The sequence below is a fragment of the Filicampus tigris genome, chromosome 2, assembly GCF_054856515.1.
Source record: "Filicampus tigris isolate MCC_2025a chromosome 2, RoL_Ftig_1.0, whole genome shotgun sequence".
Taxonomy (NCBI): domain Eukaryota; kingdom Metazoa; phylum Chordata; class Actinopteri; order Syngnathiformes; family Syngnathidae; genus Filicampus; species Filicampus tigris.
Window position 1 is genome coordinate 26,500,274 of NC_141218.1, and position 25,133 is coordinate 26,525,406.

Consider the following 25,133-nt stretch of genomic DNA (forward strand, 5'->3'; position numbering starts at 1 on the left):
AGTTTTTCTCTTATTGCTCACTTATTAGTATACATTGAATAAATATTTCATGGTTGTTTTTTTTTATCTGTATTTAGTGGACATTCACGATTTATTTTCTAAATTCATCTTCCAATAATGTTGCTAAATTACAATAACATTTAAATGGTACACAGTACTTGAGTCCAATTTTGAAATAAATGCAGCCTGAGGAAGTCTAGTATTGGTATAAAACATGAAGATAAAACCATACAGATGCAGTTAGAAAGATATAATACAAACGATACTACTAGAGGGAGTAACATCAAATGATGGTTTATTCATCGCACCTGTTGATGTCTGACACAACTATACTCAAGATGCTGGCGCAAATAAAAGAGGTAACTAATGTGTTTTTTCAAAACCAGAACCACGTTATTCAAAACATAATTGTTCATTTCCACTGGTTTTGTGGAGAGCTGCCTTTCGTAGTGAAGACAATATGCACATTCTAACGCTAATGAGCATCGCAACATGTAGCATAATGTTATACTGGTTATACAGTATTTCTCCTTGACCCTTAGGCGCTACGGCTCTTTAAACTTTTGGGAAAGAACGGTCACTGTCAAGGGGGACTTTTGGTCCTTCTCTGGGCTGAACCGGGAGCCACAAACTGTACAGGTAAGTTATTATATTGAATTGTTTTTCTATTTTAGATACTTTTTGAGCTACAGCTAACAGAATTAGCTCATGCACTTTGCCATCGAGACAATACTTGTCAGGTTCCAAAGCTATAATAAATGTGTAACACATAAAGCTTACTCAATTATTCAGTTTCACGAATAAAATAAAATAAAAAAAACTATCAGCTGTTTTGGTTTGCTAGTTACTTGTTGTTCCAGTCACTGAAAATGCACAGTAGGAAGGGAAATGGAATACACTGTGCCTAAGGTCTCAGTTTTCCCCAAGGGAGGATGAAGAATTCATAAACAAATGCAGTACGGTACAATATTGCATATTTGTAAATCAACTTTTAAATGGCATTAGTTGTTTCACCTATTTTAAGGTAAACGAGTCCAATGAGTACAGAGGTTTCTGGGGACTCATTAACTTTTCATTTCCTCACTGAAAAACAACAACAAAACATGTAGCCTGCAGTCATTTATGTCTGTTCTTGAGAGAAGAAACCTAAACAAAGTCTAAAAAAAACAAGCAAACATCCATTCCCTATATGTGGTGCAGTTGCAGCTGCGGGTTCCAAATGGGGAAGAATCCAACCGGAAGCATTCCAAAATGGTATGTACACTCACACACAGAGCTCATCAAATACTGACATGTCACCTTTGGGACAGAATTTTTTCCCCTGTTGGATTAGTCCTCATACAGTTGAAGTTTCCCTGCGCAGGACCTATCCCTCAGCCTGACCCAGAAGATCTGTGCGCATTCACTGATGTGCATGGCTCCCTGAAATTAGCTCTTTCCTTTCAGGTAAAAGCAACACTAATTCTTTGCAAGTATCTTGTACAAATGTGTACTTTTTTCTGTTTAGGACACACTTTTTACTCTCTTAACGCTTTACAGGTCAAGGATTTAAGGTGCTTCAGTCCAGAGTGTTCTGGCCGTATCAAAGCTTTCCTAAGCGTATTTAGTCTGGCCAATGCAGCGGTAGGTATGCATTATTCTGCAAAGACATATTTCCAAATTTTTGTACTCAAGTAGAACGAGAAAATGTTATTTCTCTTTTCACAGATAAGAGTGCACCTTCGATGCAAAGTCCCACAGCAGACCATTCAGCAAGAATTTAGGTTTGTATCAATTTACTGGTATGTACTGTCTCTGTGCACTCCAAATAGAATGTTATATATAGGTTTTGTCACAGTGAAATTAATGAAAACTATACTAGTTTTCAATGTTGGAAAAAAGCCCTTGAGTCATTTCAAAAAATAGAAGAAAATAAAAAACCTCTAAAGCAGCAGCAGAGTTATAAACACCTTTAAACTAAACTATAAAATATTAAAAAAATTAAAAACCAGGTGTACTAGCGTCGAGTTGTTTACAAAAATATAACATTAAGATAAAAAAGAACCTTTGTGAAACTGCCGAAAAGTTGTAAATAAATTAGAACAAAAATATTAAAACTTAAAGGGCAGGTGCATTAGTCCCCTGAGTTGTTCACAAAAATATAACAATAACTAAAACTGTCTGTAAAACATATTGCATCTGTGATTTGTCGGTACTGTTTGGACTTCTTATCATAAGGAGTTATGCTGGCGAAGGGGTCTGTAATTGTTTTTCGAGTAGATGAAGTTTCACCTCAGTTCCCACTTCTTAGTTTGAACTGCTCCGACAGGGGCTTGTGACGGCGATTGCTGCAACAACGGTGAGGCACTGTTGGCAAAGGATATTTTGTTGTTCTGAATCTTCCTTTTTATAGCCGAAATACTTTCATATTTTGGATGTTGACTTTCCTTTGGTCACTAAATCCACTGCCGCTTTGGCCGCTGTCGTCTCCTCGCCTGTTAGTGATTTAAGAGCAGACAGCAGAGTGGAGGGGCAGGGGGAGGGGCCGGTGACAGATTGGCAGGAAGGAGGGGGTGAGCGAGACAGGCTGTGTAAGAGCACAGAGTAGCTTGCTGCTTTTTTGAAGCAAAACAAAAGTTTGCGTGTTCTAAGAAAAAAAAAGTTAAAAGTTAAAACATCGCACGTCCTACTATGTGATTATCGCGTATGCGCACATCGCAATCGCGGTGCTCAAAAGACACATCGTCTAGGCCTAATACTAACTAAATATCCCTAAATAAATACAATTGTACAAAATATATGCATAATCATTTCAGTGTCACATAATCAATCAATAAATTTAAAAAAATGTATTTCATTAAAATGAACTTTATATTTTATGCCCCATTGCTTTCTTCAACATTTGATCTAGCTGTCTTCATTGCATTGGTTTAATTTTGATTAAGGTTTCAACACATTTTGAACTTTACCACAATGAATGCAAAGGCCACGTACCAGACACCAGCTAAATGTATTTTGCATTTGAGTGATGACTAAAAACATCTTGTTAACATGATATAATGTTGTTGATGTTGCAGAGCGAGCTTCACAAGGAGACTTACCCTGGCAATGAAACCGTCACTGATGTTGGATGTCACCTGTAGTTCCTTGTTAGTAACTGACAATCCAGTGCCTTTGCAAATAATACTCTGTTTTGATTAACACTCAGAAAGATATCTTTTCAACAATATACTGTATTTTTTGTTGTGGTTAGAGTTTGCAGTGGTGTATAACTGCACTTCGTCATAATTGATAGATTTTTTTTTCCACTTTAATGGTTTGCCAGAAATTTTGCTGAAGCTCTATTATTGGGTAGCAAACTACTAACTTATCAAACGATGTAGGAGACTGATAATATTGTGCTCTCTTGAACTAAAGCCAATGAATGTTTGTTAAACCTCTCTTTCAATCTCTTTGGGTTTGAAGCGCCAACAAGGTGGTGAAGAAAGGAAGCTGGTGTCCCGGAGGCCACCCTGTCCTGGGCAGCATCTTGCCTCTCAGCATCCCACCTGAGACCATGGACAGCGGCCTGTACGGCGAGCTCAGCATGCAGCTTGTGACCCTGTTGTCACCTTGTGTGCTGCAATACCCCAATCTGGAAACCCTTCTGACGCACGTGGAAGTATCCTTTCATTCGGTTTATGTTTATATTGTGTATCTATCATACTGATGAGGATACCTCAAGGGGAAATTCGACTTACTCTCTGTCATATGTTTTTTGTTGCCCGCCACACAGAGAACCAGATCTCACACACACACATGCAGGCAGATTGAAGGCGCATGTAAGCATTGCTGTACCGCTTGAGCTTGGGCCATGAGGTTCAGTGCCTCGCTTGTGGCCACCTCGTCTGCAGTCACGAAGCAGACTAACAACAACTTTTTACAATTTCTGTTGTCTCCTAGCTCTTCAGTTCTATAACCCAAGTGTTTACATATGAGCTAACACCGACCATCTGACTGGTAACATACAACTCACATAAACCGACACAGAGCACACATTGGTTTCCTTAACTTGTGGTAAGGTGTTGGTTTACACCCCTTCTAATATTCCCATGACAGTCCCCTTTGCCTTCTTCCGAAACATCCCAGCACATCTGGACTGCCAGGAATTGGGACAACGAATCCTTCGCTGCCCCTCCCACACAGGTTGACGGCAACTTTTACAAGGAACAACACACACAGATGAATGCATCAAGATGCGTTGTGTGTCATTTCCACAACATAGCTAAATGTTAAAGGGATGACTTTTGAAACATGGTGTCTGAGCTAAGCAGTGTTAAGACTAGGGTTGGGCACCGAAAACCCGGAATCGAGTGGAACCGGTCAGATTTTAGAATGTCGGTGCTAAGTTTCGATTCCTAGTTAGCCGCGCGGAAGAGCTACGAATGAAGTAGAACCGATTTAAAAGAAAAAAAAAAAGTGCGCCTCGGCCTCCTGCCGCGGAAGCTGCCCGGCCGGCTCATTCGGCCAACGCCTAGCCATAGAACTGACGCGATGCGGCTCATGACCCAAAGTCAGAATTGGCTAACTACGTCTCATTGCAACATTGAGCCAACAAGTTCAACACACAAATGCACATATCTAGCTAATATTTAGCTTAGATCATACGTAGTTGCAGCATATACATAAATACTGTACATACAGATACATCATATGGTTACATAGACTGCTTAGATTAGATAAACCTTCCTTGCTTACCGTTAAAATGCAGCGTTGTGTTTGTCATATATATTTTCTTTCTAAAGCAAGACGACGTTAGCCAATCAATTGGTGTTCAGTGGCATGCTTTCAGTAACATCTGCATTATTGTATTGTCTTTAACTTCTCAAAAATAAAGCTCTTGTGAAAAATTATACAGTACTATATGATACAAAAACATTTATTAAAATAAATGTACTAGTTAAAAACAGCCCTTTGAGTAATCCATGGTAAAGTTCACAAATAGTAAAAAGTTCATGATTTTTTTTTGTTTTTTTGTTGAGAATAGTTAGGAACCCAAATCGAATCAAAGAACCGGAATCATCCAAATTCAAACGATGCCGAACCCTAGTTAAGACCCTTATGTTTACCAAAGAGTGAGTGTGAACACAAAACTGGCTTGAATTGACTTAAGTAGCCGCCCCCTGAGCTAGCCAAGACCGGTTGGATTCCTCATATTCCACAAACGCAATATTAATCAAAATGCCGTGTTTAGACTAGTAGAACATATTCTGGAAAAGAAATAATTTTGGGTTGACTTCCACTTTAATCCAACTAAATCAAATTTAACAGAATAATAGCTCCCACATTGGGAAGAATATATTACATGTATGTGACAACAGTGAAAGGCAATTCTGTCTCATTTGAGTCAGTAAAGGGCACAAAAAGAGACAAAATGGCTGAGATTCATTCACTCTGCTTTGTATTTAGCAGGAACAAAGTGGAAAGAATACGTAGTCGACTCTCTTTGCAGTGGCCTGTTTTTCCTTTTTGCGGAACAAAAGATCTGTTCCAAATTATTTTAACAAGCTCACGGTGCCTCTTTTGTTGCGTAAAATTACTTCCAGGTTTGAGAAAGACTGCAGCTTATGTTTTACTTTGTCCTCAGTTTCTTGGTGTTATCCAACATACAGCACTTGCCACTGGCGCATCTGCTAAATATCGTGTTTCATAAAATGATATGATTCATATTTCCCAACGTAATAAACTCATTTGTAAAGTTGGTTTTCGGATATGTTCACATCTGGGTACGCTTGCACAATATTGTTATATATTTATTTTTGTTATAAATGTTTGTTTTGCTTTTGCCGCAAGCTTAAATCAAGCTGCTCAGATGTCATAAACTTGAGCCACCATTTCATATGATTACACTTTCTCAAGACATTTGACTACGCATCATAATATGGCCATTTTGTTAAATCGCCTGTCATGTCACTTGGTCATATGACTTAGGACTTTGACTAGCAATCAGGGCCAGCAAGTCATATTTTGTCGTGTTATTAGACATACTTATTCTTAACTGTTCCAGATGATAATTGTGGCATGGTTGCATGCTTTTACAATTAATTGCATTTTTGTACCAAATGTACGGCTCGCCACTGAAAACGTATCTTTGTCTGATTCATTTATTTCAGCGCTAATCTGAGTAGCACTGGTTCCGACTTAAAAGAATCTTTCACTGCAGTCTTCATCCGTTAGGAGTACTTTACATTAAATAATCATAAATTACAGTGACACAGATGTAAGCATTAGATCTTGGCCTGATTCAAGAATAACTGATGCACTCATTTTTAATCTTTCGGTACAAATACACTGCAGAAAAGATGCTTGAGAAGCACCTATTAGCATAATATAAAAGTACTGTAACACACTCCACAAAATACACTTAAACAATGCTCTTGGCAGCGGTACTTCAGCAAATGTTCTGTGTGTTAAATAAGTCTTTTCTTAAATCTTTCTCTGCAGATCCTTCACATGAAGGCAGCATTGTGTACACTTTGGAGCATGAAACCTGCCAGGGACCTGAGAAAAGGTTACATTTGCACCCCGTAAAACAGAAACTCTTGATCTTCGTCACCCTGCAGCACACTGACCCGTTTGCTTCACAGCTCTCGGACTTCATGGGTGAGATACTGATGGAGAAAACCCAAAAGAGAGGAGAAATTGAGTTTGAGGAGTCACTGTCGTGTCATTTTAGTCACTGATGCCCTGGTTGAGCGCCACCTGGAGGACATTCTGAACAACAACAGGCAGGCAGTTACAGGAGTTCTGCACACGGAGTTAAGTAACACACTGAAGGCTCAAGATCGTAGACAGAAGGCAAGGAAAGACTTAGATGTACACACACACACACACAACTGTCAGAGTGTGTATAGTAAAAGTGTATGTGTGTGTGGGTGGAAAGGACCAAGAGAAGCTGCTTGGGGCTGCTGAGGTTATTCTCAGCGCATCCATCAGTATTGTGAGCTGCAGCACCAACCTGAACTTCAGAAAAGCCTGCCTGAGTCGCATGCAGGTGACATTTTCATGCCTGGCAGCTGCTGTTCTTTTCCAGATGACTGCAATCGTTTCACATGCGCGCAGGTGAGCAATACTCATGAGCTGGCGGCCAATCTCCGTGATGCCTTGCTGAGGGTGATGTCATGGAGATGTGTCCCCAGGAAAGGGTGCTACTCTGCTCAGGTACCCATGAGGCTTGTTCAGTTTGTGTCAAAATTCATGTGATCAACTATGGTATGTGCTATAATTGTGATGTTTGTTTACTTGACAGGTAGAAGAACATCTGGAAAGTGCTGATGAGACCATAGCGGAAATCTAATCCTGGCTTTGTCTTTGCTCATGGTTGTAATGTAATTGAACTAAAATGTGTTAAACCTTTTGTTTCTAGCTTGAGATGTTTCAAACTTGAAATCCATGTAAAGTAAAAAGCCCTCTAAATGAAGTATTGACTGTGGAAAGTATATTGACAATCAATAGTGAATTGTCCACATTCTCGTAGTGTGTATGCACATTAGAGATGAACTTGGCCTGAATAAACTCTTTACTGGCTCATGGACCTAAAGTTCATCAACATTCTCATTTTTCACCAATAACCTTAGTTTATGACTTTGCAACTGCAAATGAAACCAAATGTGTACATAACCGACCCAGATGGCGAACACTCATTGATTTCCAACCAACATGCTGTGATGTGTGCCATATCTCTCCAAAGGCATCATGTAAGATAAATCAATGCCACTTGTATTTAAATTACATATTTGTTCATCTATCTTTGCGAGTGATGTACTCTATAGTGATGGGCAGAACAATCCAATGCTCTTACATTAGATGGTACTATAAACCTAGCTGCATGTGTATCCACTTTTTTTTGCCACAAGTTGTGCCTTCCAGCATGTAAATCAACTTTTCGTTTAATTAAACAGGCCCAGAATTCACATGGAGTAAATTGAGATGAGATTAGCATTATTTCACTCTTCATTCTTTGTCACATTTGTGTTTGGTGGTGTTCTATGATGTTTTTCTAGTGTAAAACTGGGGTCTTGCGTAGCAAACACTGGTCTAGACTTTTTATTAGTATCAACGGTTAAACCACAGCGATTTTTAGAAAATTACGGTGAGTCCCCCACCCCCCTCCCCAACACTTTATATGAATAGGTTTTCCACTCGCAAATTATGGAGACAATCTGTGTAGGTTAGACCGGTCTGCACACGTCTAAATAAAGAACCGGTGGTTTCAAATGAATGTGTGTTATGCACTCCGGAACAACAGATGGCGGTAATGCCCAATTATCTGTCGTTCACCCGCCGGAAACAAAACAAACCAACACCGGAAAAGGAGGAAGCAAGGGAATATTTTCGCGGTAAAATGAAACGGGCTCCCTCCACTCTTGACCAATTATCATAATGGCGGCTGCCTTCGGAGTTAAATCAAAGTAGCTTTTTCCGATGCAGAAGTGTCTATTTCCAAAGCTTTGACCGGTGCTATGACTTGCGACTCACGCAACTGCTAGCAGCTTAAGCATTACCTCGAATTGTGCTTTGCTTTTCGGGCTTGTTTTCCTCGTCGATTCAAGAACGTACAACATGTCACCGGTAACATCAGAAGACTTGAAATCAGAACTCGAAATGTTCTGCATAGCTTGTAAAGATGACTCCGCCTTGGATAAAAGTAAGTAGCGAACTTAAGATAATTATTCTCCACTTGTTATTCTGGGCCCCAACCATTTTGTTCAGTGTTATTGTTAGCTATTTTCCATTTCACTTCAGTGTGTTGTGTTGCGTGTCTTTTTTGTTCCTTAGTGGTGGAGCAATGCGTTTGTAACAGGATCCAAGCCGATGAGTGGGTTTTGGAGTGGGTCGCATACAGCACCACAAAAAATGGACTGGTGCTCTCTATCGACACCCTGGAACAATTTGAACATGAAGTAATTGCAAAACTGAACCAATTTCATTCAGCATATAGTCAGTATAGTGGCTGATGTTGAAAAGTTGTTCATTATCTTGGTAGGTATTAAGCAAGAGGAATACATCCAAACAAAGCTTCAAAAGAGAGGAGCGAAACAGACCAAGAGACATAAACACAATACAGGATATGTATCCTTTAACCAAAAAAACAATACCATCAAATGCTACCTTTTGAACTAACATCTCAAGCCTAAAGGCTGTCGCATCACAGACCTTGACTTATTCTCCCTTCAGAATAAAAGCTGAAGAAGAGGAGGATAATCTATTGGACTGCTACTCAACACCTGCAAAGGTAAGTTGTCACTTTAGTCCTTTTCTCTTCTTGAAGTTGTTTCCTTTATAGATGTGTCCACTCTGTGTCTTTGCATTCAATCCCTGAGTTTGTGTGCTTGTATACAGGGCTCCCAGAAACGAGCATTAACCACTCCAGAAAATCCTCATTCGAAGAGGAGCTCATCCTTGCTGGCCAGTCCCGGTGTCCTGCTGTCTCCTTCCTCCTTTTCTCCCAGGTGTTCTGCCATAATAACAATCTTCATCGGCATTCAAAAAGTATAACAGTGATAGCAGCAACATCAGCATCAACTGAGTGATCATGTACAGATTTACATATGGGTGTTAGAAATTCTTGATATCTTGACGTTTCATTATCACAAAAAAAAACACATTTTGGTTCAGTATATTTTCAGTACAGAATAATGAATTTTTTTTTTAAACATGTTCATTTTGTAAGGATGCCAAGTAAACGGTACATTTTTTAGAAAAAATGAATAAAAGCGAACCATTCGGGTGATATTAAAAGAAATTACACCAGAATAAAAAATACACTAGCAATAAGGATCTTTTAAAGAGACACTTGGGTGATCTTAACATTGGCACTTATGTAATAGGTTTGCATGTAAAAATGACATCAGTACTAAAGTGCTCAGACTTCATGGGTGAGATACTAATTGAGTATTAATACTGCCTCTGACTAGAGTTAGTCGATGGCCGCAAAGTATGAGGAAATGCTGAAAAATCAGTGTGCGTTGACGGCAGAGGAGGAGGAAGTGATAATCATTCGCCGAATCAGCGGGCAGGACCCGGTCACGTGACTCAAGGAAAACTTGGCGACCGCGCAAGCACGCTAAACAAAAGCTTAAACACACACTCTCAGAAAACAGTCGCCGAGTTGAACCGACAAATATAAACGCACTCACGCACACACACACTCAGTACTTTAGCCAGCAAGTCAAAAGTGACATCTTGGATGATCGGTTAACATTCAGTTTACACGCTTTCAGTCCGCATCATTCATAACTAGCCTGTGTTCCCGAGGCATGTTGCACAAACTACGAACTCATGCATACGCTACATGCCCGCAAAGTGTTTGGTTTTTTGTTCCCCCTTTTTGATTTCTTCTTCCACTGCTGATTTGAATGTGAATTTTGACTGTTTTTAACATAAGGACAGCTTTATTAAAAGTTATGAATGACATTTATCATTTGGTATGTAGTTGTTTCACTTTGAGTTTAGCCCAAGCATTTAGGTAGCCTACAACATCTAAATTGCGGGCTAGAGAAATGAACCTCTGTTGTCCTTATCTCTGCAGTGCCACTCCCTCACAGAAGTACAGCCAACGTGGAGGGAAAGGAGAGGTGGTGGTCTCATTCGGGGCTGTGCAGGGTACACGTTGGGCTGGCAGGAGGGCTTTTGATGCAGGTGTGCAGCTGGAGCTGCTGGAGGGGCCGGAGGATTCCCTGCGTTGCAGCTACAAGTACATGTTTCAGAGACTGCGTGACATTCGGAACGGTGAGGAAAGGGAAATGGAAGGAACCACATCAACCCCTTTTGTAAATTGTTTGGGTTAGCCCGAACTGTTACCATTTATCAGTATTGGGCCAATAATGGCCTCATTTGAAGGTATCGGGTTCTTGTGAAGGATACCAATACCAGCTGAGGATATTTATGGCAAAAAAAAAAGATCAAATCTGACATTAAGTAAGTTTTCCTTGCCAGTAATTAGTGAATCATCATGTGCGTCAGAAAGACAGAAATGACTTTGTTCACAATTATCTGTCATTGTTTTAATTGACATTTTATATATCATAAGAACTAGTGGTATCGGCGAGTGCACGAGTGAATACCCGTACTAGTAGCAGTCTGGAAAAAAGTGGTATCGAAGTTCCAGAGTAAATTGTAGTTGTTTGCAAAATGTACAAACCTTGAATAGAGTTCTGATTTCAAAAAATAATGTTGGCTTGTAACATTAGTTGATGAGTAATTTAAGTTGTTGTTGTTCGTTGCAAACGATTGTAGATTTGTAATTTTCGCAAATACATTCCATTTGTAATAGAGATTGAATTATTTTAAGTGCCACTTTATACACCGTTTCATCTTATTATATCTTATTTTACAACATGATAGTCGCATAAACCTATTCTTGTTTGCGTGTTCCTAAAGTGTTGACTGAGAAGATTGAGGAGCTGGGAGAAGAACTGCGGTCCCACTTCAACATTGAAGAATTTTCACCTGTCTCAATGCCAGCACAGGTAATTGTTTTTCTTTTGTTTTGTTTTGTCAATTTTAATGTTACGGCATGTTTATATGTTCTGTTTTGCAGAGCCAGGCATCGCCTAACCGTCACAATGTTCCAGTCTGCTTAACTTCGTGACGGTTAGGCGATGCCTAGACCTGCTGTTTTGTTGTCTTGCGAAAATGTATTCCGCTTTATCTCAAATGTTGTCCCTCCAATCCCCAATTTATCATCCAACATACAATGTGGATTTGGAGTTGCATGTGAAATGTACACTCATTCGACACTTCGTTACAGGGGCGGAGCCAGAACGTGGCTAATGGGTGGGCCTGGAAAAATCGGGGTGGGCCTGAACTGAGCACAATTCTCCTGTTCCAACAAATGCTACATTCAAATAAAATGAAAAACTGAATAATATGATGTTCTTCCATAGACGTCTACAATTATGCCATTCTTCATATTCAACAAATTAAAAAAACACTTCGAAACACAAATTTAAAATTAATTTAACATGAATGTTACTGGGTGGGAAGTAGAACATTATTCTCTCTTGCGTGATATTGCTTAAATGTTTTTAGTTGTTTTTTTAATCACTAAATACCAAATGAGCAACAATAATTGGTAAATAAACAGTAATCGAGAAGTAAATGGTTTTGTAATATACTTCAATGCAAAGTAACATTTTATTCGATTGATCGATGGAATAATCAATTCTAAAAAAAATTAATGGTAAATGGTGGTGAAGTTTTACACCAGAACAAACAACTAAGAACATTTTTTCAACAAGTATCAAATTAAAGCATTCTCTTTGAACCATGGAATTGTTAATACTGCCATCTCTTGCATCAATAAATTGTGCAGGTGTAAATGTTGTGGCACATCGTGACCGCTCCCTTCATGTCGTATTCGTCCTTTTCGTAGGACCGTGTGTCAGTTTTGGGCCAGGTCTGCTGTGACAGTAACGGCAAATTGAACGCGCAGTCTGTTTTGTTGGAAGCGGGACAAGAGCAAGGTGGTCAGCAAGTACGTGTGGACCTGTCGGAGCTCCAGGAGTACTCCCTGTTTCCTGGCCAGGTGACTTCAACCACAGGGATTATTTGAGGCACTTTGTTTGATGAACACACACTGTTTGGTGGTTTCTCCTTTGCCTGTGTGCTGAGACTGTGTGCAACAGGTTATATGGGCCACCTAAAGAAACTGAGTTAGCCAAGGAGCTGGTCTGGAGACTCAGCCAGCGTCCGACCGAGAGCTCTCACAAATGGGAATGGGAATTTTTGACTTACTGAAGTGTGCACATCAGCTGTGTTTCCAACTAACAGTGCAGTTCTGCAGTTATTGTTTTCCGTGTCATGTCATCTGTCATGGCTGAATTTAATTCATTGTCACATTAGTTAGATATATTGTTAGGCAACTTCTGAACTTGCACTATAGGATTTTATATTTGTCGATTTGACGTTCAAGATCTGATTAAAAAAAAAAAATAGTAATCAGAAGTTACTCAGTAGTTACTCAGTACTTCAAGGGAAATCAACCTAAACCCTTTTTTTTTTTTTTTTTTTTTCAAGAATATGATCCCAGCAGGCCCACTAGTTGAAACACGGCATTTTGATTAATATTGCGTTTGTGGAATATGAGTTAAGCAGTAAAATCCACCCCTCTTTTAGCCATCTCAGGGGGCGGCCGTTGTGTCACTTCTGTCGACTGAAAATGACATCACAGATGCTCAGATAACAACCAATCATGGCTCAGCTTCAGAAAACAGGTGAGCTTGACCTGGCCATGCAGAGATGACGACAGCTTCAGAAAACACGTGAGCTGTGGTTGGTCGTTACCTGAGCCCTGAGCAGCTATGATGTCATTTTCAGTAGACAGCAAGTGACAAAATGGCCACCCCCCAGGAAGGGAGCCATGGGGTGGCCGTTTTGTCACTTGCTGTCGACTGAAAATGACATCACAACTGCTCAGGGCTCAGGTAACGACCAATCACGCCATAGCTTCAGAAAACAGGTCAGCCGTGATTGGTCGTTACCTGAGCCCTGAGCAGTTGTGATGTCATTTTCAGTCGATAGAAGTGACAAAACGGCCGCCCCCAGAGATGGCTAAAAACGGCTGGATTAACTCCACAAACGCAATATTTATCAGAATGCCTTGTTTCAACTAGTGGGCTTGCATAGAACATATTCTAGAAAAAAATACGTTTGGGTTTGACTTTCACTTTAAGTAGTTCTTTTCACTAAGTACTTACTCTTAAGAGTAATTATTTGGAGGACTACGTTTACTTGAGTCATTTTATAAAGTAACACTGCTCTTAGTTCAGTACATTTTTTGTATAACCCCCCCCTGTTCCCAAGCAAACATCATACTAAAGCAGTGATTCTCAACCAGTCTGCCATTAGTGGCACATTAGTGTAACGTGAGAGATCTTCAGGTGTGGCGCAGAAACACTACTGAGCCAGTGAGCCATCTGAACATTTTCCGTTCTTGTCCAGGTGGTGGCACTGGAAGGAATGAACACAACAGGAGGGAAATTGGTGGTTTCTAAACTCTATGAGGTCAGCTCCAGTGAACACCTTAACTAAACAACACCATCAACTTGATTGTTTTGAAACCAGAGCTTGTCTCGATCAATATGTTTGGATCATATTGATGTTTTTCTCTTTTCAAGGGAATTCCGCTTCCCTTCTACTCATCAGAAGGGAAAATAGAGCCGGATCAAGGTAGGGAAGGATGCTGACAAAATGGAACTCGGCCACTTGTGGTTTCACTTTAATCGGAAATCCCAATAGAAATATTTATTTGTAATTCTGTCGTGTCCTCTTGCAATTCCAGAGGCAGTCAATGTGCTTGTGGCTTGTGGACCTTACACCCCTTCTGACAGCCTGAACTTTGAACCTCTCCTGGACCTGATCCATGTCATTGGGAGGGATCGTCCTGACATCTGCATACTAGTAAATCCTCTTTGATCCGCGTTACAGCGCCTGCACATCTTCAAACGGCTAACTGTCCATTTTTCACATGAAGGTTGAACTGTTGAGCATGGTTGTTTTTTTTTGTTTGTTTTTTGCAGCTGGGTCCTTTTGTGGACTCTAAACATGAGCAAATTGAGGTATGCTCAACACTAGATGTGTTATTTTGTATCATCAAAGAAGAATTACAACAACAAAAACCAAAAATGTTTACATTGGTCACAGAAAAATGCTCTCCATTTCCTCACACAGAAATCGCAGGTGACCGAGCCTTTTGAAGCCATTTTCTCAAGATGCATCGAAAGCATCGTGGAAGGCACAAAATCGTACGTTTCATCATCCATCCACACTCAACATCAAAAACCTTTTAAACAGAATCCGTGACACTTTGTTGAAGTGCAGTCCCTTGTTAGCACATCGGATCAGGCCGTCCTGTGTGGACTTTGCATGTTCGACCTTTGCTTGTGTGAGTTTTCTCAAGGCCTGAAATGAGTCTCAGAACGTCCTTAATATAAATAGTTAAATCCAAATAAAATGAAAGTAGATGTCGGGTTTTTTTGACACGTTTTTCCAAAATGACAAATGCTGGACAGTAGAATTCTAGGACTTGTACAATAAGAGCACTCACGCCATCCTTTATTAGTCCCACAGTGAAGAAATAAACACATTACAGCAACATAGTACACAGTATGAACTACACATTTTTGAAAATAGCGTGTCCTAATTAGCATTCAATTTTCAAGCACAGCTTCCCGATGCTTGTTTTGTTTTTGCAGTGTCGGCTGTCGCCTGGTGTTTGTTCCCTCCCAGAGAGACGTCCACCATCATTACATCTACCCGCAGCCCCCCTTCACCCTGCCCAACCTCAGCAAGAACCCAGTCAGATACACACTTTTGTTAAAAAAAAAAAGTCATCTCAGTTCAACTAAAGGCAAACGTGAAATAATTTTAATCCCTGCAGCGTGTAACCCTGGTTCCGGATCCTTGCACCTTGCTGATTGACGGTGTGACCGTTGGTTTGACCTCCACTGACATCCTGTTCCACTTGGGGGCGGAGGAGATCAGCTGGTGAGAAGGCAGAAGTCTCCTACTTTCACGTGGGGAAAAGTAGCAGGATTTTTGGCCACATGTCATCTTCTCAGATATACCGTACACTTGTACAACTGCTTTGGAAACATGCACGTTGGTCTTCTCACACAACATGCACACCACTCACTCTTAAAGAGCAGGAAGCACACTTGCTGAGTTTTTTTCCTTATGTGTGGGGTTTCTCATATTGTTAAATTTGAAAATGTTAAAATCAGTAGGCAATGACCTTATGCCTCTTTACACACTCATCCATGCTGGATTCATAGCTGAACAACTTGAGGGTAGAATAATATAACATGTATTGGCCTTCACCTATCGTGTGGTAATAATGTCCCTTGTACCGGTAGTGTTTTGGTCTCAATAAATGTTTTGTGTTGCAGTGGCGCTGGTTCGGACAGATTTTCTCGCATTCTGAAGCACATACTGACCCAGAGAAGGTATGATGGTTGGGGGGGGGGGAGAAGGTTTTCTATCTATCTATCATCCCTTATGATACATTAGTGTTTGTGGTTTCCTGTCAGTTACTACCCGCTGTACCCACCTGTCGAGGATGTGAGCATGGACTATGAGAAGTTCCAGAGTTTTGGTCAGATGCCACTCACACCGGACGTTCTCCTCATTCCATCTGAGCTGCGCTACTTTGTTAAGGTACGGAACAACCACGTCATAGTGTGGCCTGTGTTTTCCTTCTCCTCTATTAAAGTACCAATTGAAACTCTGCAGGATGTCATTGGCTGTGTGTGCGTCAATCCCGGACGCCTGACCAAAGGCCACGTGGGCGGGACCTATGGAAGGCTTCTGATTCAGCGCGCCGCCTCATCAGATGAAGACAACAGAAGAGTTAGCTGCTGTTTGGCAGCTCAGGTGGTGAAGATTTAGCCGTAATAAGGACTAATAAAACAAATGTCACCGTCTCTTAGCCCTCTGAAAATAATTACAACTGTTTTGTTTTGTTTTTTAATAAAGTGACATGGTAGTCTGATGATCTTTATACCGACACTGATGTTTTGACCATCCCGCAGCAATAAATCCAAATTGTTACTTGTGTGAGTTCATGTGTATGTTCATACTCATTGACTGCAACAACAAGTTGTTCAGTACTTTGTAAATAATCCTGCTATGACAGCTCAATCAAACCAAAGCATAATTATATCTGAAAGTAACGGGGGTTTAATGGCAGTTGTGTATCTGATCTCATAAGACCGTCAAATGTTCTAATTTCTGGCCACTGTGGCTAGCAAATGTATAGCCTGCCCAAACACAAAAAAATCTGTTTCGATGTTACCATATTGACAAGCTTCTTATCCAGTCAGCCTGTAACTTCTAAGTGAAGGAATTTCAACTATCCACTTCATACATTTCCATCTCTCTCAGAACTGACTACTACCTGTATGCCTTTGGGCAATTACAGAATCGCAACACTTATGGATGATGCCTCTGTGTTACATAGCTACAACAAAATGAGATAGCACATACACTTTAGGTAAGTGGGCTCCTTGGTAGTTGGGAAATTATAAAGATCAGTCATAAAAATGGTCAAACTCATCAGAGTCGCTTTGCCGATCCGTGTGTGTTTCTCCTTGGAAAATCTCCATGTTGCAAATCACTGGAATGTAAACAAAACCTGGATCAACATCCACAAAAGCCATTACGTTTGCATTTTGGATTTATCTTTTTGATACCTTTGGTAGTTGTACCTTTGGGTTCCTCTACTGCTTTTGTGTCTTTTTCTCTATAAAATAAAACATGAAGGTAGATTCATTTAACAAAGTGCTTTTTTTTTTTTTTTTTTTTACTCTTCTACATCACTTTGGGTTGACTTACTCTTTTATCTTTGTCTGAGGTTGAGGTGCAAGGAGATTCTCAATATCTTCATCACCAGGTTCACTTGAGTCCTCATCAGATGTTCCTGTTCTGCCTCCCTCCTCGCTGTCGTCATTTTCAGAAGCCTCTCGCGAAATAAAGTGCACCCTGGGCCTGAAAGCACATTGATTTTGTTCACTTCTAGAATGTACGGCGAAACCAGTTTAATTCTGCCAACTTTAAAAATTCTGATTCAACTTGTTCTGTTGAGGTGAGATGATGTCATCTGAATCGCTCTCCCCTGCTTTCTCCTCACTCGTTTGCTCCTCTTCATCCGACTTGTCCTCTTCTCTATCGTCCTCACTCTCATCACCATCCTCTTCCTCATTCTGCAACCAAGCCGAATCCTGTTCTTTATTCTCCCTGTTCATCTCGTCTGAAATGTCATCGCATCCTTGGTCTCCGTCAGACTCATTCTCCCCCTCATCTTCCGGTGAGGTCTCTTCATCCTCACTGCTGTCCTCCTCCGTGTCACTCTCTTCTTTTCCATCACTTCCATCTGCCTCTTCATCTTCTTCCGGTCCTTCTTCATTGTCCTTTCCTTTTCCAGACGTGTCGCTTCCACCGCCTGGCTCCTCAGACTGGGATGATGAATTGTCCCTGCTGCTGCTCTCTGACTGGCTCAAAGGACGCTGACTTCTGCTTCTTCTTCTTCTGCCGGCGCTGCCTTTGTGTGACGATGCTTCACTCTCAGATGTCTGTGCCACAGAAGCGGAAGAAGTCCTTGATAATCTGAAAAGTAAAGGGTAGAGCATACCATTTAATTCAAGTGCAGTCCATTTATTTTGAGTGCTGGTTCTCCAATATTTTACACTCCAAAAAATACATGGCTATCCAACTTAAGCACCGTTATGACCAACATTTGAATACAATAGTTGTACAGTAGGCCTAAATGTTTGCAAAGACATAAATGGTGATACAGCTCTTGTACTGGCTTTCATTACATTGAGTGACTGATGAGTGTATTTATTTGATTCATGTTTGGTTTGAACACACATTCACCTAGTGCTTTAAGTGAGAGGAAACATTGGTGATCATGCGATAGGAGAATAGGATTGTATTAACAAAAAAAAAGTCTTACTCCTGCAAGCTGCTTCTGTCTCTCTCTGAGGAGGTGTTTGCTTTCTTCCTCTTCTCACTCTTTACCTGTCTGCACTCTGTACTACTGTTGCTGCTGCCGCTGTCTCCGTTTTCAACACGCTCACTGGACAGACGGACTATTTAACAACGAATGACAAACACATAAGGACACAAAGATACGTATCTACATTCTCGACACACAAAGGAGTAAAGCTTTGTATATTTACTATTCACACCTGGTTTAAAATCCAGCTCTTGGGATAGATGAAAGCTCTTCCTCCTTGAGTTGCCGCTTGTCTCTGCGTCGTCTGGATAAGACACCACGGTGGACCGGGGTCCGTCTGCCTGACTGGGAGTCCATCCTGGTGGATTTTGCCTAGCTATGCATTGGGGGTGTGATGGAGTGGCAATGAGGTGCTGGAGCTGGAAGTTGTGACCACGTGGAAGTAGGGTCGGAGGGAATACGGAAGATGGGATGGTCTGGTCTGAATGGGGATGAGAGGAAAGAGAGTCCGTGGAAGGAGGATAAGAACCCCCTTGGCCATTGTACGCTTGTGTAGCAGCATCTCTCTGTGGCTTTCTGCAGTGACCTGTGCAAAGATAACATACATATTGCAAATGACAGGCAGACTGATACAATAGTAATGCACTGATCCATTTTCTATAGCACTTACCACGTGAATATAAAGATTTCCCGTTAGAAGATGTGGACACTTGTTCTTCCTCTCTATTCAGACGCATATTCATACACTCTTCCATCCTCTGTTGGAGAGACACACCTGTGTACTCATATCACACTAACACTACAACACATTCAATATAATAAACAGCAACAACTGATACAATGTGGACTGCGAAGGCAGTACTACATCCTGTGAGTAAGGAATGCGATGCGACTAGTAGCAAATGGGATGGGATAAGACAGGGCATTGTTTATAGATAGTTTTCTTCTATTTCAATTAAACTACTAGTTTTTGATGATCTTTTAAGGGTTGCAAAGATTTGTTATGTTCCGTTCAGGGTCGGATTTACCATTAGCAATTGCTTTGGGCCCTGAGATTTCCAGGGCACAGCAAATGTCTGGTAAAACTGTAAACTTTCATTTAAAGCAATTATTATTAAAATCAGGATTGTTTCCACTGCCCCCACCTTTCTCGTGCAATGGACTATTCCATCTTCTTATTGCAGAAGAGCAAACTTGTTTTAGGAAAACAAACTTGTTGGCGCATTGTGAACAAAATGAAGCGCAGGTATCTTAGTGGAGCACAGAAAGAACAAAGTGAGAAAAGAGTAAATGCTGCTTTTATCAAAACTACCAAAGCTTTCAACTTTTTCACAGTTACACTAAATGTACTTAGGCAGCGGTAAGAGCCAAACGCTCCTGCCAGAACCAACCGGTAGGTATGTCAACCGGGTAGGATGCTGCAGAGATGAAGTGGTGAGTGCTGAGTGACATGAGTGGCGCTTTTCATAATGAAGATGTGAGTATTAAAGCAGTCGAAATGGTCAACAATGTTAAATGTCGAATAATGTTTTTAACAGTTACAACTAATATGTTAAGATGATTCACTTGTTAGATATTAATCCTCAAGAAGGATTTTAGAATGTATCCATCTCATGAAATACAAAAATGTTCTCAAAGTCACACTTTTAAGTTGATGATTTTTGCAGTGCATGGTCCAATTTGTACCTTGCTGTGATGAACTTGTGTTTTCTCTTTCAGTTGTTTCTGCCTGTAGGGAGACTTGTCCACCAGAAGCAGTTCATACTCCATCTATAGGGGTCAAACCATTGTTCAGGATTCGACATTGAAAAGCAAGAAAAGGCCTCTTTGATGCTTCACAGGCACGTCTCTCTACCCGAATCATCTTCATGGCAGCAGTGGCGGCCATCATCGCTCTGAGTGTATCTTGAGCCCTGTCAAACTGTTGCAGCAGCTCCTGGTTATGATGCCGGGCGGCGCTCTCTCTGTCCTTCAGCTCCTGCCAATGTTGTTGCAAATGTTTCGTCTGACTAAAGAGAACAGAACATGTAAAGACTACTTACAGGCTACTTACAGCATTTGGAGCCTCTGAGATGAAAAGTCATATTGTAACGCAAATGGATTTTGCGTAGGCCTACTGGACATTGGAAACATAATGAAACAACAAAACATCATTTTGGAGCTAATACTATAAAAACAAATTAAATCCAGAACCCACATCTGTCACCCTTGGGATCAATCATGGATCTTACCTTTTTTTCAGAATATTTCCTCTCAGATTTCTATAAAAGCTTAAAGTGTTTACATTCGGACTATTCAGACGACCAAATGACAGTAAATTCTCCTCAGATGCAGCCATGACTGCAGATTTGCAATGACTGCAGATTTGCAAAGGCTGCTGAGATTAAGGTCACTTTGCGGGAGCAGAGGCAGTAAATCCTCTTTGAGGTTAGATAATTTGCATATACAGGCACATGGCCTATTACGTGTGTGCATTGTGTTTTGTGTGTGTATTTTCTAGGGAAAGAATCGTATTCAAGGATCCAAGAAAGCTAATAGAATCGAATATAGCTTTAAACCGTTGAATCGAAATATACTTTTATTTCTCTGATTCCAAGATTTTACTCAAGTAAATAATGGTTCCAAGCTTCGTAAAAAATTGTAGTTGAAAAATATGATTAATCGTGATTAATTTAAAATGTTGCGATGCGATTAATTAGTTCGTAAAAAATGTATCGTTTGACAGCACTATATATGTGTGTGTGTATCTATCTCTCTCTCTCTCTCTCTCTCTCTCTCTCTCTCTCTCTCTCTCTCTCTCTCTCTCTCTCTCTCTCTCTCTCTCTCTCTCTCTCTCTCTCTCTCTCTCTCTCTCTCTCTCTCTCTCTCTCTCTCTCTCTCTCTCTCTCTATATATATATATATATATATATATTGTTCCAGCCTGGAAGAATAAAAGAATAAAATGTAACCGTTTCACTCACAGATCTAATTCTATGGTTTCACCAGGGATGTAATTTTACGTAACACCACTCGTCGACATCGAAACTTCCGGTTTTAGTCCGGACAAGAAAAGTAAAAACAAATCTAATATTGTGTCTTGTGGTTAGATGTGTAGAATGGGCAAGAGACGTTTTCATTTGTTTATTTGCTCTAATGCTGATTTTACCCACAACAAACACATTGTGTTAGAGTTGGTTTCTATGCAATCCCAAAGGTTGTTTTCAGCAACCTTGATACTGTACCTTGAAATTGATATTGTTCTGTGTAAAACAAGGGGTAGAACTGTTATAAGTTCATGAACTTCTACCTGCCCCCTTTGAGTACTGTCTTGTGTTTCTCCTTCTGGTTATATTGTTTTGTTTTGTATTTTTTATGTTACTCTAATAAATATTTCTGAACTGAAGTGAAACGTTACCTTAAAATGCACCAAACTTTACAAATTTGTCTTGTATAAGGGGTGTTATTTCCTCACACTGCTGTCATACTATACATTCTAAATATACATTTTAAATGTACCCACTGCTAGCCAGGTTATGACGTCATCCCAACATGTCTCTGTTCGGCCAATGCGGCAGCTCCAACAAACGCGGTACCAAGAGAGGTACGCACGAATAGAATTTTGTTCTACCTCATCCACGCTGTTACAATAAATCTGAGCCAACATACATCACGTAATGCAATGCTTTTCCCTCGAAAGCTAACCGAGTAGCTCGTTGGATATTGAAGCAAGCTAGTTAGCTTCGACGGTGCGTCTGTCAAGTCAGTTTTTTTCCGCTTTATTGTAGTCTTTCGACACACGAGCAAGACAGAGATATGACGAGCTATGCAGCCAGCGTGTTTCGCAAGGTGGAGAGGACATGCTACCACCTCCCTGTGATCTTCAACACCTTCCTGGTTTTCTCCATTACCGGGGAGGTGAGCTACTTAGTGCTGGTCGAGGCTTCGCTGCAGGCGGACCAGAAGAAGACGGAGTGGTCCTCGCGGTGGAAATCCTTGCACCTGCTTGCCCAGTACTTTATGCTTTGCAACATTTGCTGGAACGCCGTGCTATTTGTCCGAACAAGCCCCAGCATCAAGGGGGTGTTCCTAGGAGGGGATAGTATGGGACAAGGATGGAGGTGAGCTGGTTTTGTTGTTGTTGTTGTTGTTGTTGTTGTTGTTGTTGTGTTTGACCTATTCATTTTGAGGTCTGTTTAATGTACTGTACATCACAGTTCTGATGTCGTTGTTGTTGTCTTACTCAAAGCTAGGTTCTTTTGCTGATTTGGTGCCATCACTTCTGTCAATTGTTTGAGCTTTTTGTAATATATGTTGCAATCTAAGAATTGCCATCTAACAGGAGGACTGGCTGTTTTTCAAAATATCCTACAGGTACTGTTACGCATGTGAGACACACACTCCACCACGCTGCTCCCATTGCTATGATTGCAACGTGTGCGTGCTGCGACGGGACCACCACTGCGTGTTCTTTGGGCAATGCGTGGGCTTCCGCAACTACCGTTACTTCCTGAGCTGCTTGCTGTTCATGTGGTCGGGGCTGCTGTATGCCACGCTGATGAACGCTGAGGTCTTCATCGTCATACTGAAGGAAGGCGTGACTGTGCACAGTGTCCTGCTGCTGATGATACCTTGGGTCATGCTGATTTCAGGTACAGTAGAACCTCTAGTTAGAAACTTAATTGGATCCATGAGCCCATTTGTAACTAGAAACGTTCATAAATTGAGGTAATGTTTTCCATTGAAACGAATGGAAATCAATTAATCGTTCCAGCTCTAAAACTAATTTATACTTACCATGTTCTTTGTGTGGGATCTCATATAGTCATCCATCCATCATCTAAACCACTTGCTGGAGCCTATCCCAGCTGTCATAGGGCAGTAGGCAGGGTACATACACCCTGAACTGGTTGCCAGCCAATCACAGGACATACACAGACAAACAAACATTCACACTCACAATCATACCTAGGAACAATTTAAAGTGTTCAATCAACCTACCATGGGAAACCGGAGTACCTGGAAGAAACCCACGCAGGCACGGGGAGAACATGCAAACGACACACAGGAAGGCCGGGGCCTGATCTAACCCACGACCTCGGCACTGTGAGGGGCACGTGGTAACCATGCCGCCCATCATGTAGTCATTTAAAAGTCATTTAATTTGCTACAAATTTTGTTGGACATTTTTAATGTATTTTTGTATTGCCTCGCTCAAGCAATGAGTGTAAAGAAAACACAAAAGATATCTTACTGGCCGGTGCCTAGCTTTTCCTGCGTGATGCAGAGCCTGGTTACACAACATGAGAAGAAGAGAACAGATGACAAGCGCTTCTGAGCACTCCCTTTAGCAGTTTCCCCTTGTTTTAAGCACGGTATAGTGCTTTCTGTACTTGTTTGGCAAAAGTTCAACATGCCGACATGACACCTACTTCCGCATTCATTCATAACAAGACGGATGATACTGGCATCTGTGATTGGGGGAATTTATTGTTCGCACGAAAATGTTGAGCGTAACTCTAATTGTACCAACAATCTCGGGGGGTGAGACATCAAGGGTCTGAAAGGATTTTGCTCATATTGAAGTGATAAGTTATCAATGTCATTGGGGGCTGCCAGCGGGTGTAGGGTAAGCGGAATAGGAGGGTCTTGCACAGGGCGCCATTCAAGCTAGGATCGGCACTGTGAGGCAAGGCAAGGCAACTTTAATTATGTAGTGCATTTCATACACAATTTATACTTACAGAACAACATTTAAAGGCAAACTGCAACATTTCAAGGCAGAAGACTTTAAGACATTTAAAAAAGCAGAAGAATTTAAGACATTATAAGCAATGTAGAGATAGAAAATAAAAATAGTGTACTAAAATTTCTAAAAGAACTTAGTGCGAGAACATGATTTCGGAAAAATTGATTATATAAATAAAACACCATAATCCTGAATAACAATGTGTGTGTGTGGGGGGGAGCATATACGTATTTTAACCTGGGTTTAAAAGCATTTACACTTGGGGCTATCTTCCGTTCTGCTGGCAGCTTAATCCGTTCGCATGCAGCATAACAGCTAAATGCTGATGCACTATACAGTTTTACATTCGTTTACAAAGTTAATTGGTTCTCTGTCACCGTTTATAACTCGAAACGTTCGTAAATGTTGGTAAAAGTAGAGGTTAAGGTCCTTGGAATGTAAATGTCCCTGTCTCCCACCAGGTCAGGTCTCGGCACGTGCCTTCGCTTTCGCCTTCATTGCCGACACATGCGTCGTGGGCTTCCTATTGGTCTCTGCCTTCTTCTTCTTCCATCTCTTCTTGCTTTTCCGGGGACAAACCACAAGAGAGTGGTACTCGTCTCGCCGCCCCTACAACCTTGGACTCCTGGGCAACTTGCGTCACACCTTTGGCAGTTGCTGGTACCTTTGCTGGCTCTGTCCACTTATCCCGTCACCTCTACCTGGGGATGGGATACACTTCCAAGTAACAGGATCACTGGAACCTACCCGGTAATAACACCTGCCGTTGGTTCTACTCAGCAAAGACATAACCTAATTACTTTTGTGAAGGCTGGACCCTTTGAATTTTCCTTCAGAAAAACATTGTTTTCCGAAAAGGAATTCTCAGCACTGAAATTGTTGACTGAATGTATGTATTAACAATGATTACTGTATGTTTACTGTACGTTAT

General features: G+C 40.9%; 4 protein-coding genes across 10 annotated transcripts; 3 read left to right on the forward strand and 1 right to left on the reverse strand.

Moving 5' to 3' along the window:
• The first annotated feature begins 36 nt into the window (after positions 1-36).
• Positions 37-7,563, forward strand: top6bl (TOP6B like initiator of meiotic double strand breaks). 2 transcript variants are annotated; one of them, XM_086023703.1, is made up of 14 exons: positions 37-359; positions 543-639; positions 1,201-1,254; positions 1,334-1,446; positions 1,540-1,623; positions 1,708-1,763; positions 3,057-3,128; positions 3,445-3,640; positions 4,041-4,164; positions 6,463-6,621; positions 6,695-6,816; positions 6,902-7,012; positions 7,081-7,179; positions 7,268-7,563. In XM_086023703.1, the coding sequence occupies exons 1-14, from the start codon at positions 288-290 to the stop codon at positions 7,313-7,315; spliced, it is 1,407 nt and encodes a 468-aa protein (XP_085879829.1). In that variant the 5' UTR covers positions 37-287; the 3' UTR covers positions 7,316-7,563. The 2 variants fall into 2 exon arrangements, with proteins under 2 accessions (XP_085879829.1, XP_085879830.1); XM_086023704.1 differs by having other exon boundaries at positions 1,364-1,446.
• A 754-nt stretch (positions 7,564-8,317) lies between these two features.
• Positions 8,318-16,578, forward strand: pola2 (polymerase (DNA directed), alpha 2). The gene is made up of 18 exons (XM_086023421.1): positions 8,318-8,665; positions 8,797-8,921; positions 9,005-9,090; positions 9,196-9,253; positions 9,361-9,470; positions 10,550-10,749; positions 11,401-11,489; positions 12,395-12,547; positions 13,963-14,025; positions 14,139-14,190; positions 14,303-14,421; positions 14,541-14,579; positions 14,692-14,765; positions 15,216-15,318; positions 15,401-15,507; positions 15,909-15,965; positions 16,050-16,176; positions 16,252-16,578. The coding sequence occupies exons 1-18, from the start codon at positions 8,581-8,583 to the stop codon at positions 16,405-16,407; spliced, it is 1,803 nt and encodes a 600-aa protein (XP_085879547.1). The 5' UTR covers positions 8,318-8,580; the 3' UTR covers positions 16,408-16,578.
• On the reverse strand, positions 15,038-20,934 carry LOC147151920 (uncharacterized). Of its 6 annotated transcripts, XM_086023427.1 has the most exons (11): positions 20,707-20,934; positions 20,529-20,588; positions 20,331-20,484; positions 20,162-20,245; positions 19,146-19,233; positions 18,708-19,061; positions 18,473-18,608; positions 17,590-18,123; positions 17,353-17,505; positions 17,211-17,260; positions 15,038-17,134 (listed from the first exon to the last, which is right to left on the reverse strand). In XM_086023427.1, exons 1-11 carry the CDS (start codon positions 20,811-20,813, stop codon positions 17,049-17,051), a joined length of 1,806 nt encoding a protein of 601 aa, XP_085879553.1. In that variant the 5' UTR covers positions 20,814-20,934; the 3' UTR covers positions 15,038-17,048. The 6 variants fall into 6 exon arrangements, with proteins under 6 accessions (XP_085879553.1, XP_085879549.1, XP_085879548.1 ...); XM_086023423.1 differs by lacking the exon at positions 20,529-20,588 and having other exon boundaries at positions 17,226-17,260; positions 20,707-20,929; XM_086023422.1 differs by lacking the exon at positions 20,529-20,588 and having other exon boundaries at positions 20,707-20,905.
• A 1,062-nt stretch (positions 20,935-21,996) lies between these two features.
• On the forward strand, positions 21,997-25,122 carry zdhhc24 (zDHHC palmitoyltransferase 24). The gene is made up of 4 exons (XM_086024178.1): positions 21,997-22,057; positions 22,242-22,574; positions 22,828-23,105; positions 24,664-25,122. Exons 1-4 carry the CDS (start codon positions 22,023-22,025, stop codon positions 24,954-24,956), a joined length of 939 nt encoding a protein of 312 aa, XP_085880304.1. The 5' UTR covers positions 21,997-22,022; the 3' UTR covers positions 24,957-25,122.
• The last annotated feature ends 11 nt before the right edge of the window (positions 25,123-25,133 follow it).

Coding starts and splice junctions, on each gene's coding strand:
- top6bl (XM_086023703.1), top strand. CDS start 288: ATGATGGTTTATTCATCGCACCTGTTGATGTCTGACACAACTATACTC. Junction 1,255..1,333: donor ACCGGAAGCATTCCAAAATG/GTATGTACACTC, acceptor CTGTTGGATTAG/TCCTCATACAGTTGAAGTTT. Junction 3,641..4,040: donor CCCTTCTGACGCACGTGGAA/GTATCCTTTCAT, acceptor ACTTGTGGTAAG/GTGTTGGTTTACACCCCTTC.
- zdhhc24 (XM_086024178.1), top strand. CDS start 22,023: ATGCGGCAGCTCCAACAAACGCGGTACCAAGAGAG. Junction 22,058..22,241: donor CAAACGCGGTACCAAGAGAG/GTACGCACGAAT, acceptor GCTTTATTGTAG/TCTTTCGACACACGAGCAAG. Junction 23,106..24,663: donor TTGGGTCATGCTGATTTCAG/GTACAGTAGAAC, acceptor GTCTCCCACCAG/GTCAGGTCTCGGCACGTGCC.
- LOC147151920 (XM_086023427.1), bottom strand. CDS start 20,813: ATGGCTGCATCTGAGGAGAATTTACTGTCATTTGGTCGTCTGAATAGT. Junction 20,589..20,706: donor GGAAATATTCTGAAAAAAAG/GTAAGATCCATG, acceptor AATGTCCAGTAG/GCCTACGCAAAATCCATTTG. Junction 17,506..17,589: donor ATCTCACCTCAACAGAACAA/GTTGAATCAGAA, acceptor ATGTGCTTTCAG/GCCCAGGGTGCACTTTATTT.
- pola2 (XM_086023421.1), top strand. CDS start 8,581: ATGTCACCGGTAACATCAGAAGACTTGAAATCAGAACTCGAAATGTTC. Junction 14,026..14,138: donor TGGTTTCTAAACTCTATGAG/GTCAGCTCCAGT, acceptor TCTCTTTTCAAG/GGAATTCCGCTTCCCTTCTA. Junction 15,966..16,049: donor CACATACTGACCCAGAGAAG/GTATGATGGTTG, acceptor GTTTCCTGTCAG/TTACTACCCGCTGTACCCAC.